This window comes from Brassica oleracea, chromosome C1 (assembly GCF_000695525.1).
Source record: "Brassica oleracea var. oleracea cultivar TO1000 chromosome C1, BOL, whole genome shotgun sequence".
Taxonomy (NCBI): Eukaryota; Viridiplantae; Streptophyta; class Magnoliopsida; order Brassicales; family Brassicaceae; genus Brassica; species Brassica oleracea.
The window spans coordinates 13,244,246-13,266,314 of record NC_027748.1 but is presented as its reverse complement, the minus strand read 5'-3'; the positions used below and the strand labels follow the sequence as shown (position 1 = coordinate 13,266,314).

Sequence of the window (22,069 nt, the reverse complement as noted above, 5' to 3'; positions counted from 1 at the left end):
ACACTTACACAAACTTGTTACATCTCACAAACCCTAATGGAGTTTCGAAGAGTAACAAAACGGTTAAGATCTAAAGGTTTAGTGAAAAGATCAGCTAGTTGTAATTCTGTGACAACATGTTCAATCACTACCTGTTGTTCATCGACTAGTTCCCTGATGAAGTGATGTCGAATGTCAATGTGCTTGGTCCTTAAGTGTTGCACCAGGTTCTTTGATATGTCGATTGCACTCTTGTTGTCACAGTAAACCAGGAATGATCATGTATCCATGCCATAGTCAACAGACATTTGCTTCATTAACATCAGCTGCGTGCAGCAACTCCCCATAGCAGTGTATTCTGCCTCTGCGGTAGACAATGATACAGAGTTCTGCTTCTTGCTCAACCATTCAACCAGGTTGTTTCCGAGAAAGAAACACCCCCCACTGGTACTCTTCCGATCGTCTACACTTCCAGCCCAGTCTGCATCACAGTATCCAGCAAGATTTCCATTTAATCCCTTTGAGTAATAGATCCCAAGGTTAACCATGCCTTTGACATATCGAATGATTCTCTTAGTTGCCTCCAGATGAGTCTTCTTTAGTTTTGCTTGATACCTAGCACATATCCCCACACTTAGACTTAGATCTGGTTGACTCGCCGTCAGGTAGAGTAAGCTTCCGATCATTCCTCTATACAGCTTCGTGTCAACTGGTTCCCCCTCCTCATCTTTGCAGGTTTTGTTTGTAGAGCTCATCGGAGTTTTTGCCTCCTTGCAGTGATCCAGTTGAAATCTTTTCAGTAGTGCTTTTGCATAGGTACTTTCCGAGATGAACACACCTTCCTCTGTCTGCTGTATTTGTAACCCGAGGAAATATTTCAACTCCCCCACCATGCTCCTTTCAAACTCTTTGGTCATATCTCGAGTGAAACCATCTACAAGTTGTTTAGATGTTCCTCCAAAAATAATGTCGTCAACACAGATCTGAACCACCAGCATCCCTGTTTTATTCTTCAGCACAAATAGTGTTTTGTCGACACTTCCTCTGATGTAGCCTTTGTCAATCAGAAAGTTTGTCAGCCTTTCATACCATGCTCGAGGCGCTTGCTTCAACCCGTATAGAGCTTTGTTGAGTTTGTACACATACTCAGGATTAGTTGCATCTTCAAAACCCTTTGGCTGATGCACATATACTTCTTCAGATAGTACCCCATTCAGAAATGCACTCTTAACATCCATTTGGTACACTGTGAAGTTCATGATGCACGCCATTCCAATGAACAGTCTGATAGACTCCAATCTAGCCACTGGAGCAAATGTTTCTTCAAAATCAACTCCCTCGATTTGCGAATACCCCTGAGCCACTAATCTTGCTTTGTTTCTGACCACAATTCCATTCTCATCAATCTTGTTCTTGAAGATCCACTTAGTCCCAACTATGTGACCATCAGATGGCTTCTTCACCAACTCCCATACATCATTTCTGATGAACTGTTCCAATTCCTCCTGCATGGCTTGGATCCAGAACTCATCCAAAAGTGCTTCGGTGTGGTCTTTCGACTCAATATTTGAGACAAAGCATGCTGACTGCACCATTTCTATGAAGTTGATCTTCACACCTCTTGTTCTTCTCCCTTCATTTATGTTCCCAATAACATCACTAGATGAGTGATTTCTGTGAACATTTGGAGTGCTATTCTCCTGAGTCAACTCTGAAGGTGTTGCTGAGTCGTTCGTTGATTCAGTTGATGGATCCTTTTATGCATCCGATGGTGTATCCGTCTTCTGTTCCTCATCGTTTTCCCATTCACTGTTGTGACATCAACGAACACGACATTTACTGACTCCATTGTAAATGCAAGAACTAACCCACAAAGTAAAGCACAGATTACACAAGAGAATATCTCTACAAAGATATGTGTTATTACTAGTTTTCTTTTAAAGCGAACTTACAAGTCGCTCTTTAAACATAACTCAAACAAGATCAAGACCCTTCTTGACTTGCTCCCCTTGCCTCACACGTCCTAAGATCGAATACAAGATATCTAGAACCTCTACCCCTTAGCCCTTAGTGTTATTCACTCGCTTACAAGCTTAGCGAACTCCACTCTTATGCTAAGAATACAGTTCTCTCGACAACCCTAATCCACAGGTCGAGTATGACTATATATACAATTCAACCAAGTTGGCTATCCACGCCTATCTACCCAATATTCACTATCTACCCAAATAAGGCAAGTTTCCTAAAACCTGTCCAAAGTCTGTTAGAAAACTTCCCATCGTGAGATCTCCCTTCTCCAAGGTGAATCTCTTTAAGCTTGCTCCCCAAGATACCTTCGTATTAACTTCGCCTTGGCCAGCAATCCATTCTTCAAGTCGCAATCTTCATCTTGACTTGTTCATCCGCACGTACACTTCTCTGTTGCAGACTCTGCTCCATTCGCTGCTGTACTTGCGTCTCTATCAGAACGTCCATCTGATCTTTGCATCTACATCCATGATCATCAGTGACCTCAAGTTGTAGACTCTGAATGCTGTGATGTTCGCTGAGTAACCTAAGAACATGCCTTCGTCGCTTCTTCCATCAAACTTGCCAATATGCTCTTTGTCATTCAGAATGCAACACTTACACCCAAAAACGTGAAAGTAGCTGAGATTTGGTGTTTTGCCTTTCCATAGTTCATACGGAGTCTTGATAGTTCCTCTTTTGACATTTCCACGATTTATGATGTAGCATGCGGTGCTAATAGCCTCTGCCCAGAACCTCTGCTTCACATTATTCCCATGCATCATAGCTCTCGCCATCTCCTGAAGTGTGCGATTCTTCCTTTCTACCGCTCCATTTTGTTGAGGAGTTCTTGGTGCAGCAAATTGCTGAACTATTCCGTTTTGGCCACAAAAGTTACTCATGGCTTCATTCTGGAATTCTCCCCTATGATCACTGCGAATCTGCTTTAGTTTCCTCTTCCCATTTGAAACTTGAAGAGTCCAGATCTTGAAGCTTTCCAGTGTATCAGACTTTTCACGAATGAATCTGACCCATGTGAACCTTGAGTAATCATCAACTAGAACTAGAACATACCTCTTCCCTGCTATGCTCTCTGTCTGCATAGGACCCATCAGATCCATGTGTATTATTTCAAGCATATCCTTTGACTGAATATCTTGAATCATCTTGTGTTGGACTTTGACATGTTTTCCTTGATTGCACGGTCCGCATACTGTCTTCTCCGTTTTTTCCAGCTGAGGAATGCCTCTGACTGCACCTTTTTTGATGATGTTCGTCATATGCCTCATATTCATGTGACCAAGTCTTTGATGCCACAAACTTGTTTCATCATGTGCAACAAAACACTGTTGTACACTCTGCCGTAAATAGCAATTGTTAGCAGATCGTACCCCATGTAGCATGACTCTGTTCTCCACATTCACAGCTTTGCACTCTCTGCTTGTGAATTGAACCATCAACCCTTCATCACATAGTTGACTAATGCTGATTAGGTTCGCTTTTAGTCCCTTGACTAAGAACACATCCTTCAGAGGCGGTCTGGTTTCGACGGTCTTTCCTTTGCCTTTGATCGCTCCTTGGCTTCCATCTCCAAATGTAACTCTTCCTCCTTTCAACGGCTTTATATCTATGAGATTCTTGCATGCTCCTGTCATATGACGAGAACACCCGCTGTCAAAGTACCATGGATTTTCATCTTTGGATACTAATGCCACTGCTTCTGATACAAGTGCCATGCTGCATCTCAGACCTCTATTGGTAGGCTGTTGAGTGGATTTCACTGTTGTATGTCCTAAGTCAGATTTCCTGATCCAGACTTGATTTCGAGATCCATTCCTCCAGTACTTTTCTTGTCTCAGCAACTGATTTACTTTTTCCCGATAGTGATAGCATTTCTTCTTAATGTGACCCAGTTTTCCACAGTAGTAACAACCTCTCTCCTGCTGAGTCTCTGATCATAACCCGTTCTGGAGATTCTTAATTTTCTCAGCACCAGTCTTTGAGGTAGTACCTTCATTTGTTGTTTTTCCTTCGGAGTTTGAGCTTGGAACAAATTTGATGGGTTCTGAATCACTCTTTCCATACCCAGTGTATCCTAGACCTCGAGAAGTCTGATCCTGTCTTCCCAGATTCAAGATTTTATCAAGTTCCTTAGACCCATGAGCATTCTGACAGTCTTGTAATGATGTTCCAGCTTGGCATTTAAGTATGATGATCGGGCCTTCTCGTTTTTCACTTGTTTCTCTAGTACTTCAATTTGTACAACAAGTCGTTCATTCTCCTTCTTCAGATCTGAGGTATTTGCCTCCTTCTTTCTTTCATCATCGAGTTCTTTTCTGAGATTTATCACCATGACTTTCAACCAGCTTTTCTCCTTTTTGAGACATAGATTTTCCTTAACAATCTGAACTACTGTCTGACACAGTTCTTGATAGCCAATTCCATCATCACCATCTGCGCTTGACTGATCATCGCCAGTGTCAGTTACTCCTTCCATGAACTCTGTGATGCCAATGAATGCTACGAAGTTAGCCAGCTCCTCTTCATCACTATCTTCTTCTGAGTCTATCTCATCAATTCCGATCATAGACTTCTCACGTCTCCTCTTCTGATTATTGACGCATTCCAGCTGAGTGTGTCCAATTCTTTGCACTTGTAGCACTTGATTTCTCTCCTTCGGACAGTTGGACAATCAGTTTTGTAATGTCCATACCCCTTACACTCATGACACTGAACCTCCGGTTTGTGATCGTTCTTTTCTGACTCATATGTTCGTTTCTCACCTTCTGCAGCACATTGTGATGTACTTCCTCTTCTCTGACCTGATTCGGCTCTACGAAGAACTCTGTCAAAACGCCTAACTAACATGATTACTGGATCATCGTCATCTAATTCTTGTGATACCAGTGCGACACCCTTTCCTTTCTTTCCTCCGTCAATCTCCATTTCATGTGCTCTCAGCATCCCTACTACTTCATCAAAGCTTATCTCATCTGTATTCAGCGAGACTGACATAGCTGCCTTGTACGCAATATACCTAGCTAGATGGTAGACACCTTAAGAACTTCTTGACCAGCTTCTTATCCTTGTATTTCTTTCCCAATATCAAGGATTCCTGAGCTATGCCACTGAGTTGTGAACTAAATTCTTCAACTGACTCACTTTTTCCCATTTTGAGATTCTCAAACTTGGATGCTCGATAATCCAGTCGTGAGCTCTTTACTTTTGAAGTTCCTTCGAAGTGAGTTTACAGTATTTCCCATGCTTCCTTGGCGGTCTCACATCCTTGAATCAGCTCATAATGCTTCTTTGTAACATTGGCATGTATAGCTGAAAGTGCTCTGGAGTTGAACTTTGCCATCTTGAGTTCTGTCTCTGTCCAAAGTTCTTCTTCTTTATTTGATTCAACACCATTCTCGTCCTTGGCCTTTAGTTCTGACCATCCAGTTGTCACAGACTTCCACGCCATGACATCAATCCCTCTAATGATAGACCTCATCCGTGACTTCCAAAGTCCGTAGTTGGATCCATCCAACATCACCCTTGTGCTTGACACCAGCTCATGATAGTTCTCCATTTCTTCCGCAAGATCTCACCTGCTATATAATCGAACGGGTGACCGCTCTGATACCACTTGTAAATGCAAGAACTAATCCACAAAGTAAAGCACAGAGTACATCAGAGAATATCTCTACAAAGATGTGTGTTATTACTAGTATTCTTTTAAAGCGAACTTACAAGTCTCTCTTTAAACAAAACTCAAACAAGATCAAGCCCCTTCTTGACTTGCTCCCCTAGCCTCACACGTCCTAAGATCGAATACAAGATCTCTAGAACCTCTACCCCTTAGCCCTTACTGTTATTCACTTGCTTACAAGCTTAGTGAACTCCACTCTTATGCTAAGAATACAATTCTCTAGACAACCCTAATCCACAGGTCGAGTATGACTATATATACAATACAGCCAAGTGGCTATCCACGCCTATCTACCCAATACTCACTATCTACCCAAATAAGGCAAGTTCCCTAAAACTTCTCCAAAGCCTTTTAGAAAACTTCCCATCGTGAGATCTCGCTTCTCCAAGGTGAATCTCTTCAAGTTTGCTCCCCAGGATATCTTCGAATTAACTTCGCCTTAGTCTGCAATCTATTCTTCAAGTCGCCATCTTCATCTTGACTTGTTCATCCGCACATACACTTCTCTGTTGCAGACTCTGCTCCATTTACTGCTGTACTTGCGTCTTGTATCAGAACATCCTGATGTTTGCATCTACAATAAAAATGTAAATAAGCATCAATGGTTTTCATTAATTGTCTGTGTTTGCATGTATTATTTTAATAAACATGTCATATATATATAACCTAGTTGGGAATATTGTGCTATACCTGTTGTGATATTTTATTTATATGTATATCGAAAGAAGAAAAAATAATAGAGGACAGACAGCGAGTTGTTTTATAAATAACCATATCTTCTAATCTTTATCGATACCAAAAGTTAAGACGCAACTGCTAATCTCTTTCCATTTTCCTTTGTCAACCAACTACTAATCTCTTTAGACTTTGGAGACAACGACGAATACTTTAATTTAATTTACGTGTAAAACATTGAAAACGTCTACTAACAGAAAATTTTGTGAATTTTGAAACGTTCTCTTTTGGTCCCTCTCGGAAAGTTTTTATGCATTCTGCTTTTATGATTAAGGTAAGTATATATTTTACACGCTATAACCTATATATAGCTCATATACTTTTTCCATGGAGACTGAAGTCGTTAAACATTATTAAACGAATGGACCCCACGAGATGGAAAATCCCAGCTATCAACAGTTTTATTCAGTTAATTTATCCTCTAAACTTGTTCCACACTTTTACAAAATTTCATTGGTTGCGTATTAATACATTTTCATTATACTCTATTGCTTCTTGCAGTATATAAGTAAAAAGATCATAAAAGACCACAAACAACATTATAAGTTGAAAACATTATACTAGAACAATGTAGGTTTAAAAATGATTAGTAAAAGTTTGGTACAATTCATTAAATCACATAGAAACTGACACTTTAAGGACGTGTCTTGAATCAAATTAAGTAAAAACGAGTAGAACCCTTTGAGTCCATAATGTAGCTGAGTATATCTGTATATATAGAGATGTTTGGTCCTAATGCAACTTCATTAAGACCAAAAATAGAGACCCTCCTTTGATCAACTTATCTAGTAGTTACAACGTTCACCTAATAATTTTCTTACACACATTTTACGATTAAAAATATGTATTCCTCCCGGAGCCTCGAATACGTGCTCTCCATGCAAGGCGGTGATGATGACCACAGTTACGCCAAAAACAGCTACGGTCCGGCGGCAGCGTTAGCCTCAAGCAAAACAATGCTGACGTCAGCCATCGATTCCATAAAGCTCACCATAGGAGGCTCATCTCTCATAAAGATAGCAGATTTAGGCTGCGCGGTCGGAGACAATACGTTTTCCACGGTGGACACGGTGATTGATGCGCTAAGTCGGAAGCTAACTGTGTCTGACGGAAAATCTGATCAGCCGGAGCCGGAGTTAGAGGTGTTCTTCTCTGACTTGCCTTCGAACGACTTCAACACGTTGTTTCGATCGTTTGAAGACAAAGTTAACGGCTCGAGCAAAAAGTACTTCGCCGCTGGAGTTCCCGGCTCGTTCTATGGGAGGCTGTTTCCGAAAGGAGAGCTACATGTTGTCGTGACCACGAGCGCCTTACAATGGCTCTCTCAGGTATAGCCTATATTATTTTTAGGTATAGGTATATATATATATAATTTTTTTTTGTTCACTTATTGTACGAATGTGATGAACAAATTTGGGTATTTAATTATCTATGTAACTTATCAAAAAAAAAATGTAATTTACATTGGCTGTGAAAACAGAAGATTCAGATTGATTACTATAAATAGAGATAATATATACATTTAGTAAAACTATATAAATAGAAAATAAAACTCCTCTAATATTTCATCAAATGTTAATGAACAATATCTCAAAAACAACAATCAGTAAAGTCTGATTATGGTATCCTCTAATAAAATTGTCTCCATGAATCTAAAAGTAGCATTATTTGATTTTTTGGATATATAGGTACCAGAAAAAGTGATGGAGAAAGGATCGAAGACATGGAACAAGGGAAGGGCGTGGATTCAAGGAGCAGAGGGAGAAGTTGTGGAAGCATACGCGGAGCAGTCGGACAAGGACTTAGTCCAGTTTTTGAAATGTCGGAAAGAAGAAATTGTAGAAGGAGGAGTATTATTTATGTTGATGGGTGGTCGACCTTCTGGCTTAGTTAGCCAAGTCAGTGATCATGACTCCGGTCTCAGGCACCTTTTCACTATTTTAATGGATCAAGCTTGGCAGGATCTAGTAGATGAGGTCATCTTGACCTCCATGTTTTTATTTTATGGACCGTTTTTTATGTTCTATGGAATTGACAAAATGTTTCTTTTTTGGGTGAGTTTGTAAAAGGGTCTAATAGAAGAGGAGAAAAGAGATGGATTCAACATTCCGGTGTACCTGAGAAGCACAGAGGAGATAGCGGCTGCGGTTGATCGTTGTGGTGGTTTCAGGATAGAGAAGATGGAGGTACTGAAAATAGCTGACCCCATGAATGCCAAACAGCAAGAGTTGAAAGATCCGGAGTCTTACGGTCGAGCCATGTCTATCTCGGTTCAAGCCGGTCTAAAGCCAATTGTTGAAGCTTATCTCGGTCCTGACCTGACCCGGAAGCTCTTCAAACAGTACGCAGTTCGAGCTGCTACCAACAAAGAATTTCTCAAGGAGAATTCTTTCTATTACATGATCGCTGTCTCAGCGATTAGGGTTTGATATATGTTAATGTTATCTATGCACGTATATGCTTAGTATAGCATGCCAAAAGATTATTATATCTACGGGTTACGACATCATTTAATGCATGCTGGAATAAGTGATTATTAGACTAAAACCATTGTATTTCAGATATAGTATTTTCCCTAAAGTTTGAAATCTTACAATCTTTCCCCTACATTTTGTGGTTTTAGTGAATTTGAGAAATATTTCCTCCGTGAAACAAAGAATGGCCCTGGAAACAAAACATTTATCTAATACGTGAGAGATGAGAAAAGAGAACCTCGGACCACCAATGACACTTTCCTACGTGACACTCATTAAAACCGGTTTATTTGCTGAATAACCATATTCACAATGAAAATTAAGAAAATGACAATGATTTTGACATTATTACGAAACTAACATTTGTGATACAATTTATCCGGTAATACCCCTTTCGTTAACAATTACCCGGTGAATGTATTATATATTGATGACGTAACTGAGAAAAGATATGGATAAGAGGGAACCGGAAACTTTTCATATTAAAGAAGAAGTAGACATCCACGTGACAAGTTTATTGACCACATATATATACATCCAATGTTCTATTTTATATTGTCGAAGTAGTATAGGATGCAAACTACACCTATAATCCCTATATACTAAACACTAACCCAACCCAACCCCAACTCATAAATACTAAACCCTAAACCTTAATCACTAAATCCTAAACCCAAATATAAACTATAATACATCCACGTCAAATGTTTATTGATCATATACATATACACCGAGTGTTCTATTATAAATCGTCGAAATAGTATAGAAATCAAACCACACCCAGAATCCATAAACACTAAACATTAACCCAACCTCAACTCTTAAATAATAAACCCTAAACCGTAAATACTAAACCCTAAATCCTAAATCCTAACTACTAAATTCTAAACCCAAATATAACTCTAAATCAATTATAAAACTAAATCCAAATAGAATGGAACAAAATAAATAGCATACTATATATTGGTGAAAGTATGAAATGTCTATGATTACATTAAAAAAAGTTAATGATGACCCTAACTTCAACACCCACCTTCCAAATACTAAACCCTAAACCTTAATTATTAAACCCTATACCCAACTATAAACCCTAAATTCAGATATAAACCTTGAACTCAAATAAAATAGAACAAATAATACATATCGGTGATCGAAACTATACTATATAAAATGAAAATAGAATGGACTTGTAAAATCTATATTGCTCAAAAGATCGATGACATAAGAATTAAAAATTGATGAAATCATAAGATATTCGAAAGAGATTAACGACATTAGAGAAAAAGGTAGAAGAGACAACATCATATGAATACCATCCCATTAACATTCTGTTTTATTTGATGTCATAGTAAATTCTATTCCATTTACGTTAACTATACTATTTATCTTTACAAAATCATATACAAAGGTAAATAACAATTACGACATGTAACAAATGAAGAACTCAGATTCGTAGCTTATAAGAGGACAAAGGCAAATTAGAGCCTTGAAATTCGTTTCTGCAATTTCCAGTCTCGTACACGAATCATAATATAAACTTCAGCTCGTCGTCTACTACTGTGCCATATTCCTTGCTCCAGTCAATTCCGACAGACAATCAACTGCACACGTCACTCGCTGCACGCAACTTTGGAAGCTATCTTCTCATCAGCTTCCATGATCCTGTTCTGTTTCGTTGGGACTGTCGATTTCAGAATCTGAGAAGCCTCCTCTAGCTTTCCTCAACGCCGGAGCCGTTAAAAGTGGTCTTCTTCTTCATCGAGAATGTAAACGGTGGTGATGAAGGTCTCGTAAATCTGAGATGGAACATATTCACTTTCACCAAATTATCAATTAAATATTTATCTAGAAAGTAATGTGTGAATAATAAAGAACCACAAATTATTATTTATATTTATTTATGATTTGTTTTAAAATTATTTGGTAGCAGGTTTCAGCGGTCAGTTACGAGGGTAGTAGTGTATTAATATATAAAATACACGTTGTATCGATGTATGGTTGGGCATTTAGCTATAGAGCTAAATATTGTTTTTTTCTTAGTCATACCACCTAATTTCCGTAACGTATATACTTAATTTTCACCCCAAAACTTATTGAAACTCTCTTCCACCACCTCGAATTCATTCCTCTCACGCCACACACCAGTACACAACCATGGCTTCTTCTCCTTCACCATCAGTTTCAAATCCTTAACACTACAAGAAAACATCAATATAGTAACTATTTCTGCAACTACAGTTTTTAGTTGCAAATATATGTAACCCATCTTTAACGATTTTGCAACAGCTTTGCAACTACAATGAAAACCGCAGCAGCCAATGCTCGACATGATGCTGAAACGGCAGCTCGAGATGCAGAGCATCAAAGCCAGATCAATACTTTGAAGATGCTGCTCACCTATACGCAAGGTAAAGACCCATCATTCTCGGAGTTTATGATCGCAGCGTCTGCATCTGCGACAACTACTTCTATGCCATACGTAGTTAATAAGTTCTTTTTTGGTTGGCAAAGATAAGTAGTTGCCATTTGTATAAAACAAAAATCTTAAGTATTTTGTATTTTAAAGTTTAATTTTTGGGTTGGCAAAGATAAGTAGTTGCCATTTGTATAAAACAAAAATCTTAAGTATTTTGTATTTTAAAGTTTAAGGAATTCAATGGATGTTCCAAAATTAGTATCAAAACTAGATTTTATTAATATTCTACTTTCAGATTATAATTTAGCAACTAAATATACAAATAATGTTGTTACAAATCAGTCAGCATAATCCCAACTATATTGCCACAACATTACAAATAATATAGTTGCAAATCAGTCATTATATTTTGTGACAATTTTGCAACTCTCAAAAGTGTGTAGTTGCAAATCAGTCGCTCTACTTATAACAATGCAGTTGCAAAATAGTCACTATATTTTGTGACTTAATTGAGACTACCTAATATTATACAGTTGCTTATATGTTACTAATATTTGTGACTAAATTAGGACTGCATTAACCAAAGTAGTAGCTAATTAGCGATAAACATTTTGTGAAATAAATTAGTTGCTAATTGGTAACAACAATATAAATATTTGCAACCTTTTTTCGAGTTGTTGTATAGTGGCTAATGTACCACTAAGTTTCGTAGTTGCAAATTAGTTGCAAATTATCAACGGATTTGCAACCATTTCTATTTGCGACGAAGATTTTCTAACCATATAAGGTAGTTGCAAATGAGTTACGAAATTCTTATTTACAACCATTTAGTGACTAATATTGTAGTTGCAAACTCAATGTTTTCTTGTAGTGTAAGGAAATACCCAAAAAACAAAACAATGGAAGATCTGTATTTCTTCTTCCTCAAGAAACACTATCTAGCGTCGAGAATGCGAGGACGAGGTCCACGTGGTGGCTTTCCGAGCTCTTGTGGTGGTGATGGCTCGACTTCCACACTAAACCAACATCAAAAAAACATCGACGTGATCAGACCATCTGTCACACCTGAAAACACTCCTCTCGGTGGAGGGTCGCCGAGAACGCTAGAGGATATGATACTTCAGCTAGAGGTTGAAGAAGATATTGTTCGAAGAGCTAGGCTCCGTGAATCTTACTACGGTTTTTTTTGATAATTGCGACGACGATGATGATAACCTATATCAGCCAGTTCGGATGTCGTGCGTTAACAGCTCTGATATCTTGAGGTGTGTCATGCTTATGCATATATAGTAATCACTCATAGTCATGAACTCCAACTTATAGTTAAATACTTAAATGTTTATATATTAATATATATCTTACGTAAATTTGTTACCAAATCATGATATTAGAGACTACAACTTAAGTTTTTTTCATTGTGAAAGCTATAGTTTTGTTATACTTGTGAGGTGTGTACGAGAGATTTTTTTTCTATACGATCCGTATTGATACCTTAAGTATTACCTAATTACTGTGTGCTAATTATATTTGCTTGCCATTAAGGTCGGCGAGGAACGCGTTGAACCAATACCCACGTTTCTCTCTGGACGGTAAGGATGCGATGTACCGGTCGTCATTCCAGTGCCAGCTTGGTGCTAGTGCTGACGTGACAAGACTGTTTGGAATGCCCTAAAATCATTTTGTACTTGTTCTTGTTAAAGTCGTAGTGTTGAGGTTTTGACAATCCTATAAAATTAAGTAGTTATAATGTTTAGTTCGATTATAATCTATAGATTGAAAATATATTACTAATTTTATATGATCCTACATAGTCACACACCTAAACAAACTAAACAAACTAGATTAATGATTATGGTTTTGGAAGTAATATAATACATAAGATGTATTATACTAAAGTAAGTGATAATTATAATAGTTATAATTATCTTAATGAACAGATGAACGTGTACGTGCATAGGCTTTAGCCCACCAGCCCTTAAGTTGACTAGGTTAAGCACATTGCCATGTTATTATATATATACATGGTGTTGTCCTTTCATTAATTACGACGAATGCAACTAAAACCCTAAGGCGACCAAAGACAAAACGTTTGTGTAGTTTGGCGGAACTAGCATCCCGTTGTGAACTATAAGTTATTGAAATCCATAGTCAAGGTCGTAAATTATACATCATCATTAAAGTAAATCTACTCAAATATGACATTAAATAATTTTATATAATAATATTTTACAAATTTTGAAATATTATTTATTTCTATTTTTTATAACTATAGAATTTCATTACCATGTATTAAAAAGATAAACAATGTTTTTTTGTATAATACTATGTGTTATATTAGTGTAGTATATTGGAAAAGAAAAAAAAAGGCAGAGAAAAAAAGCTGGAGGCACGAGTGAGAGGTATGGGACCGTGGTTTGAATTTGGAAGTAGTTCAGGTGTTTGAATGTGTAATTTTATAATGTTTTCATTGTGTATAATCGGATTATTAGGATTATTGGTTTTATTGTGTGTAATCAGACTACTATGATTACTAGATTTATTGTGTATAATTGGACTACTAGAATTACTGGGTTTATCGTGTGTAATTCGGATTACTAGGATTACTGGATTTTATTATGTATAATTTGAAACTCCTATATATTACAAGTAGTACATATATTTAGCATATATAACCAATATATCTATTAGTAGACTTTGTATATAGTAAATAAGACTATTAAAACTATTTAGATAATTATTTTCTAAAGTTTTAGGAATATTTATCATTTTTCGAAAATGTTTCCTTAACTTTCATGGTTTTTATGTGAATCGTAAAGATATAATAAATAGAATCTATAAAAATACTTATTTCTGGTAAAATATTTATGTAATATTTTTCCCTAATGATATTCATTGTATAAAAAAATTGGTTTTACTACAAAATATATCAAGTTGACATGGTTTTACTAAAAAAACTTAAAATTGTCCAAAGTATTACTATGTGTAAAGTAGTATTACTATTACCTCGAAGGTTACCAAAAATTACTAAGTATAATTAGAATAGTAAATCCCCTATATATTAATTGAGAAACATTACAATTTTTTTTTGTAGTCATGTCTCATCACTAGGATGATTGTTAGAATCATTAGAGAAATATGTTGGTCCTTCTAATTATATAATAAATTTTTTATTAAACTAATCATAAATTCATTATTAATGTTCTTTATTATTTCCTTAAATAAAAATTACGAAATTGCCTAATGTGGCTAAAGTATATATGACAATTAATGATTTTGGATAATAAAGATTTGATAAAAATTAATACATCTTCTATTATATTTGTTTAATATTAAACTATTAAAATAAATTAAACAAGCACATTAACCATATAATAAAAATTTAGATTTTTCTGTATATTTTATATTTTGAATTTTTAAAAATTACCATAAATTACTAATACTCTTAAAAGTCTCACATTCAAATTTTGTGATCCATGATTTAATTTTTTTTATGACAAAATACAAATGATTATAAAATCATATAAGTAAAAAGTCTAATTTAATTAATTATTAAGATTAAAGATATATATATATATATATCGTTTTAAATTAAACTATATACCACATAGAATACACAAATATTTTAATTTTAAAATTTACATTGAACAATTTTTTTTCTGATAAAAGCTCTGAACAAACATTGACAACTTATATTTTTTTTTTAAAATTACAAATTACTAAAACAATTAATCCCACAATGAAAATTTTGTTATCACTAATTTAAAGTTTTTGTTATAAAAGAAACACATAATCAAAAAATAATATGAGTAGAAAACATTTTTTAATAGACATTAATATTAAAGATATACTATATATGTTAATATCATTTAAATTTAATTATATATCCTATCAAATAAAAAAAAATATTGGTTGGATTAATAAAATTGATTTATATGTGCGCACCATTTAATTATATATGTAATAGTTACTTATTTTTAATTGTTTAATATATATTTATTATTTCATAATATGTAAAAAATATAATACATAAAATAATTTATATATATAAAGTTCATCCCGCGCAAAGCGCGGATCTTAATCTGGTATATGTATATAACGGCTACATGTTTTAATTTGTAAATTGTTTATTATTATTTTATCTCATCATGTTTTTTATGTGTTATCCTTTTGTGTTTCTATATCCAAATTAAATAAATTTAATTTTTATTTACAGATAATCAAAATAGACACGCGCTAAATATATTTTTGTTGGATATAATATTATATATATATATATATATATACTAGGATTGGTCCCGCTCTTCGGGCGGGTAAGCAAATGAACGAAATAATACAAATATATTTTAAATTTTAATGAAATTTTAAGTTTTAATTTTTGACTATTTTACTACAAATATTACCATTTCCTTTTTTAGAAATTATATAATTGTTACTATATTAGAACAGTTCTTAAAAATATAAGTATTTTACTTTGTTCACAATATGTTTTATTCTTGAATTTGATAGATTTGTAATACATTGTTCTTAAATTTTATAATTTAAACAATTCAAAAAACAAAAGCCAGTTTATTAACTTTTTGAGAAAAAAGCATGTAGCATAAAAAATATGATATTCATTCTTACTGTTTCAAAATTAATAAATAACATGTTAGGTTATATATTTTTGTATTATTATATTTGAGAAAAATATATTTAAGTTTGTTCTATTATAATTTGTTTCACATTTTTTTTAATTAAATTATTTTATTTTAATTTTAAGTTTTTATCATTTCAAATAAAAGACTCAACTTCAATTTGGGGGGGGGGGGTTAAATAAATTTTCAAATCCGAATATTAATGAATTTGTGTTCTATTTTTAATAGATGTTTTAATATGTTTGTTTTAGTATAAGTTATCTAATTTCATTTTTGTTATTTTGTTTTTATCGGGTTATTTTACATTATTATTTTGTTGGACTATGCAACTATATATTTTTATTTTCATATTAGTATTAATATTATGGTTGAACTTTTTATTTTCGTACTTTAAAAAAATTACATTAAATTTAATATAATAACCTTACCTTTTATGTTCACGATACTTACAAAAATATACTTATTTTACCATTAAAAACAATTCTAATATAATTTTCTTAAAATGCATAATTTATTCTCAATTATAAGCAACATTAATTTGGACTATTTTTATAACAGCTTTCACTATATATTTTACTATTGTTTTGTAAGTTATATATGATATTGATTAATTTTTCTAAAAAAAATACTGATTAATTTTTAGAAATATAAAGATAATGATAAATATTTTATATCAATTTTTAAAAATACATATCAGTATTAAAATTATGGTTGAGATTTTTATTTTAGTATTTAAAAAAAAATTACATGAGACTAAATATAATAACCTTTCATTTTATATTCACATTACCAACAAAACTATACTTATTTTAACATTACAAACAATTTTAACTCGAGCGGGTGTCAATTTTTTTTTTTTTATCTCCGTTTGTCATAAATGTTATACAAGATTTGTAATGTGCGTACTAATATAACATTTTAAAAGATAATAATGTGTTTAATTACATCAAATATTATTTTGCGTTTTACCGTAAATTATATGACTGATATTTATTGGATATCATATACACCAATCCAAAATTTTCAAAAAAAAAGAAAATTTATGTATAAAATATCTAGAAAATCAAAATTTTGAATTAAACAGTAAATGTTAATTTTCTGAAAATCAATCCAAAATTGTATGTTTACTTCTATTTTAGTAAAGCAGATGTTAAACATAAATGTTGATTGATCCGCAAGGTTAGGGGCGGGAATGATTCTGTTACCTAATTATATGCAAGATATATTAGGTAACATGATTACGGTGGCGCATATATCTGGTTTCCAAATTTTTTGTTGATTAACAAAATATTTTCTGCAATTGAAAGTATTCAGTTTATGAAAACGATTTTCTATATATTGATAATGATTAAATAGTAAAGATTTTGATATGCATATCTAATATCGCTTGTAAGTAGGATCATGTTTATTAACAAAGATTTAATAATTTCTATTTTCAAATTTGGGCTGCTTTGTTCAGCAAGTCTAGGTGCGGTGATGCTCAAATTTCTGATAATAATTTTAGTATCAAAACTGTAAATATAAAATTTTATATTAAATATATATTGGTATGTTTGTATAAATTAAATTGAAAAAAGTTTATTGTACATTGATTTGTATGGTTTGTAAAATTATAATAGGAAAAGAGGTTCAAACATAATGATATAACCAATGTACATTTGATATATGGAGATGTTTGTTTGCTTTGTAAACGACATAAATAGATATTTCAATACAAAAAAAAAAAAATAAGTAAACACTGGAGACGTGAACTTTAAAGTAATAACTTATTTTTGTTAAGAATTTTTTTTTTTTTTTTTTTGATAAGTAGCCACATTTTTTTTTTTTGCTTCCAGCCTCTGGTACCTCCGCATCCATGTGAACGACGAAAGACGATTGTTTTCTGGCACATCGTGCTAGACTATCTGCCTTTTGATTTTCCGTCCGGGGTACATGAATGATCGTTGAGCTAGTAAAATATGTCTTTAGAAAATATCTCCCTTCATTCCTCTTGCTTGCAGATTCTTCTTAACAGCTATACATCCGGATACCATTTGCCATAAAAAATGCTTAAGCTTCGGAGGACATCTCACCTCCCAACAGAAAGCTTTTAGAGTATCCACTGTGGGACCATAAAAAGCTGGTGGTTTTGCCTTGTCCGGATAGACCCGTTCCAGCTGATATCCTGTTTTAACCGAATATTTTCCATTATTTGTGAAATGCCATCCATTCCTATCCACCAATTGAGTCTTACTCAAAGGAATACTTTCAATAATTTGAGCGTCCTGGGGATCCACCAAATCCCGGATTACTTGCGACTTCCAAGTTCGTGAAATTGGATCTATCAAAGAGTCCACTGTGAGGTCCTGATAAGTGTCATGTTGATTTTTGTTTGCTGGTCTCGGGCGAGTGGTTGGGAGCCACGGATCACTCCATACAGAGATAGAGGATCCCGTTCACACCCTTTTGATTAGCCCTTTGCTAACCAGAGATCTAGCAGATACAATACTCCTCCAACCGTACGACGGAGAGTATGAACGGATCGGTTCTAAGGGTGAGGCATTCCTATAGTACTGTCCTTTAAAAACTCTAGCAAAAAGAGTTGAAGGCTTCTCTATCAGCCTCCACAATTGCTTTCCAAGCATAGCTGTATTGAAATCCGTTATGTCCTTAAAGCCTAGACCTCCTCCGTCTTTGTTTGTACATACTTTGTCCCATAACTTCCAGTGCATACCCCTTGTATTTCCCCCTGGGCTCCCTCAGTACACATGATAAATAGATAAGGGGATAAGGGATCCCCCTGCCGTAAACCTCGTTGAGAAACAATATGTCCACGGGGCTGCCCATTTAGCAAAACATGATATTGAACTGATGATATACATTCCATAATTAATTTAACCCAATGCGGATCAAAACCCATCCTGAGAAGTAGCGCTTGAATAAAACCCCACTCCACCCGATCATACGCTTTGCTCATATCTGTCTTTATCGCCATATATTTACTTTGGCAAGCCTTATTAGTCCGCAGTCCATGAAACATTTCCTGAGCAATAAGAATATTATCTGAAATCAACCTTCCTGGTACAAATGCTGATTGTGTCTCCGATATTAACCGTGGGAGGCATAATTTCAACCGCTGACATAAAACCTTCGAAATAATCTTGTACCCTACATTGCACAAGCTAATTGTCCTCAACTCAGACATCCTTGTAGGCCTTTCCGTTTTCGGGATCATACCGATTTTTTGGATCTATTAGGATTGTTGTTTTAGACAATCATGAAAATGAGACTCATGTGAGATCTTCAATAACATTAGACCATTTTATTTAGGTGTTGAAGTGTTCATGAGGCGTGTTGATGTTGTTTTGTTGTGAGGGAGAAATTGGTTACTGTTCTTGATTTGTATAGTGGTTCTCTTTCCACTGCTTTTTTATTAGTTTCGACACTATGTTAAATACTTAAAACCTCATATATTTTGATTAAGTACTTTAAACTTCATATTGTAAAATGAATTTGCATAGTTCTCTTTAGTGTCTAGTTAGTAGTAAAAGTTTGAGAAGTGTGTGATTAACATGTGTTCAAGAAAATGTTACTAGGTGATGTTTGATCTTTTTATGTATTTTCCATCTTATCGTTGCTCACAATCGGTGGAATCAAACTTTATGTTCTTGTTAGATGGTTGGAAATGGTGCTAGTGTGAACATTTTAGCCCACCAACGTTTTCTAGTTTTGTGTGAGAATCAGGAATTCAATAAGCATTTGACTCTAGAGAAAATGCTTTAAATTTAACAAAGTTATTATGGGTGAGTATTTCACTAAATATTTATTCATAGAAAATAAAACTGAATAAGAAAAATAAAAAAGGAAAAGAATAAGAGTTGTTTCTTGTTTGAGAAACTTTCAGAAAAGCTTAAAACTGAAATTATTAATATTTTGTTAGTTGTCCAAATTTCTTTTATTTAATAGTTAAATGTACAATCAGATACATTTATTATAATTTATAATTAAATAGATTATATATTTTGGTACAAAAAACTTTTCCAATAATAATGTTGTAAGATGCAACCGATTATTAAAGTATTTTACAAAAATGGACATTGTTGATGTATCCGTTGTTTTTTTTTAACTTAAAATTTTATTAAATATTTCATAACGAAACATATCGCGGTGAATTCAGAAAATGGTAATATTTTCGGAAACAGTAGTCAAAAAGAAAAAGACAATAATAATGAAATAAGATAATACGAGAAATAAGCGTTAGAGAGCCATCAATACTAAAATTGAAATTGATAGACTAATCATAACTCGCTGACACTCTTCGAACATGAGACGAAGCTCACTAAAGAAAAGCCAAGAAGCCTCAACAGTACTACAAAATGATATGCTCACAGAGCTTATTGAAAACCCAAAAATAAGAACACCAAAGTTGACCAAACATTCCCACCAATATTCTTCAAAGCCGATGATATCCATAAACAATATATATGGTTTTAAAGAGCTAGGTTTAGGGTTTGATGGACCCTTTTCCTCCGTCTGTTTCACACCTTCTCCGTGTCGATTACCTGCCGTTGCTTGAATGCGTTTGTGTGGTGAGAGTACAGCCTGAACGAACCTCTTTTTTGATGTTCCCTCCGCCAAAGTCGTATTCTTGAATAACATCTTGCGTGAAAGATTCTTTTTCTCCTCATTACCAATGGCAATTCCCATATCACCTGCATCCCCTAGGTAATTGATAACCTCCTTGGTCTCGTCCAAAACCTCCTGTAAATTATCAGGTTCCTCAACTTCTCCATCAGTGAGGTTCTGGAACTCATCATCACCACTAATAACCTTTTCATTGCCCTCTACATCAATCCTAGTTTCATCAAACTCCATTACATCCTCCTCTACACTATGATTCCCATTTCCGACCATATCATTACCCAACTCTAAATCATTCTCAGGGCCCAGAGATACCTTCAGATTTGATTTGCCTTGCCTCTCTTTCCTGGACTTTCCAGATCTCCATAAAATCCTTCGAGAATCCATAAGCTCCTTTCGCTTCCATCCTCCACTGAAACCGTCATGAAGATGAAGATTTACTCTCCGAGAACCACTTAAAACCTTTCGATTGCCCCTTTGAAGCCTTAGATCTCCGGGATCCCAACCTTGAGAATCCATCGAACCCTAAAAAATCGCCGTCGCCATAGTCTTAACTTTGCGTCTGTTCTCAGATTAATCTATACTTATTTTTGTTAAGAATAGAATTATAAAACGTAATTAATCCGTAAAAGATAAAATATCCATAAATATAGCTTCATTTAATAGGTCAGTGGCATGACAGTGTAAATATTGTGGAAAACAAAGGGGTAATCTAATTTTGTACTCCCTTTTTAATATATTAGATGTAGTTTTGCTTGATATGCATGCTTTTGTAATGCCTGATACATGGTGATACGTAGTAAATTGCCAACAACCTTTGGTTGATCAGTTTCCTTATTTTGTTGATATGTAGGTAGCTTGTAATATTATCGACCCATCTACTATGACTAAGGCCATTAGTTGGCTGCTCATCAATATTTTGTGATTTGTATTGTTAGGTCTCTTTGTTAGTTGCCTCATATCTCTCATTTGATCTGTATTCATATTTATGTGTTCTTAGAGAACATTTTATTCTGGAATCATTCTATTTCTTTGCATTGTATCCTTATTGCCTTTTACTTTATGCAGATTGCAGCATGGTTCTAAAGGAAGGGATCGTCAAGCGCTGATCAGATAGATAAGAACTCTTCAATCTATCATTATAGATTTTATCACATTAAATGTTTGCAGTGTTCATATTGGAAATCACTTCGTTTACATAAGAAATGTCTCAGTATTACAATTTGAACACTTTAACTATTTATTTTACCGGAACGAGACGCAAGAGGAGATGTCCAAGCGAAGAGTTGGTGGGGAGGAAAAGAAGGACTGGTAATTCAGTCTTTCTCGGTTGAAGGAGATCTTGTAGAGTGGGAGATGATGAAAAGAAAAAAGGCTTGGGTTTGTGGGGGAAAAGTCAGAATGTTGTGGCTGAGCGATTGAGGAACCATGGAGGAGCTGGATGAAGCTGAAAATTTGATAGTTACTTTAGATCTGCATGATGAAATTTGATTATCATGGTCGGCAG

At 34.5% G+C, this 22,069-nt stretch overlaps 1 protein-coding gene across 2 annotated transcripts; it reads left to right on the top strand.

Annotated features, from left to right (window-relative positions):
• Positions 1 to 7,059: 7,059 nt before the first annotated feature.
• On the top strand, positions 7,060 to 9,016 carry LOC106295660 (gibberellic acid methyltransferase 1). 2 transcript variants are annotated; one of them, XM_013731637.1, is made up of 3 exons: positions 7,060 to 7,746; positions 8,107 to 8,394; positions 8,478 to 8,769. In XM_013731637.1, exons 1-3 carry the CDS (start codon positions 7,261 to 7,263, stop codon positions 8,568 to 8,570), a joined length of 867 nt encoding a protein of 288 aa, XP_013587091.1. In that variant the 5' UTR covers positions 7,060 to 7,260; the 3' UTR covers positions 8,571 to 8,769. The 2 variants fall into 2 exon arrangements, with proteins under 2 accessions (XP_013587091.1, XP_013587084.1); XM_013731630.1 differs by having other exon boundaries at positions 7,062 to 7,746; positions 8,488 to 9,016.
• The last annotated feature ends 13,053 nt before the right edge of the window (positions 9,017 to 22,069 follow it).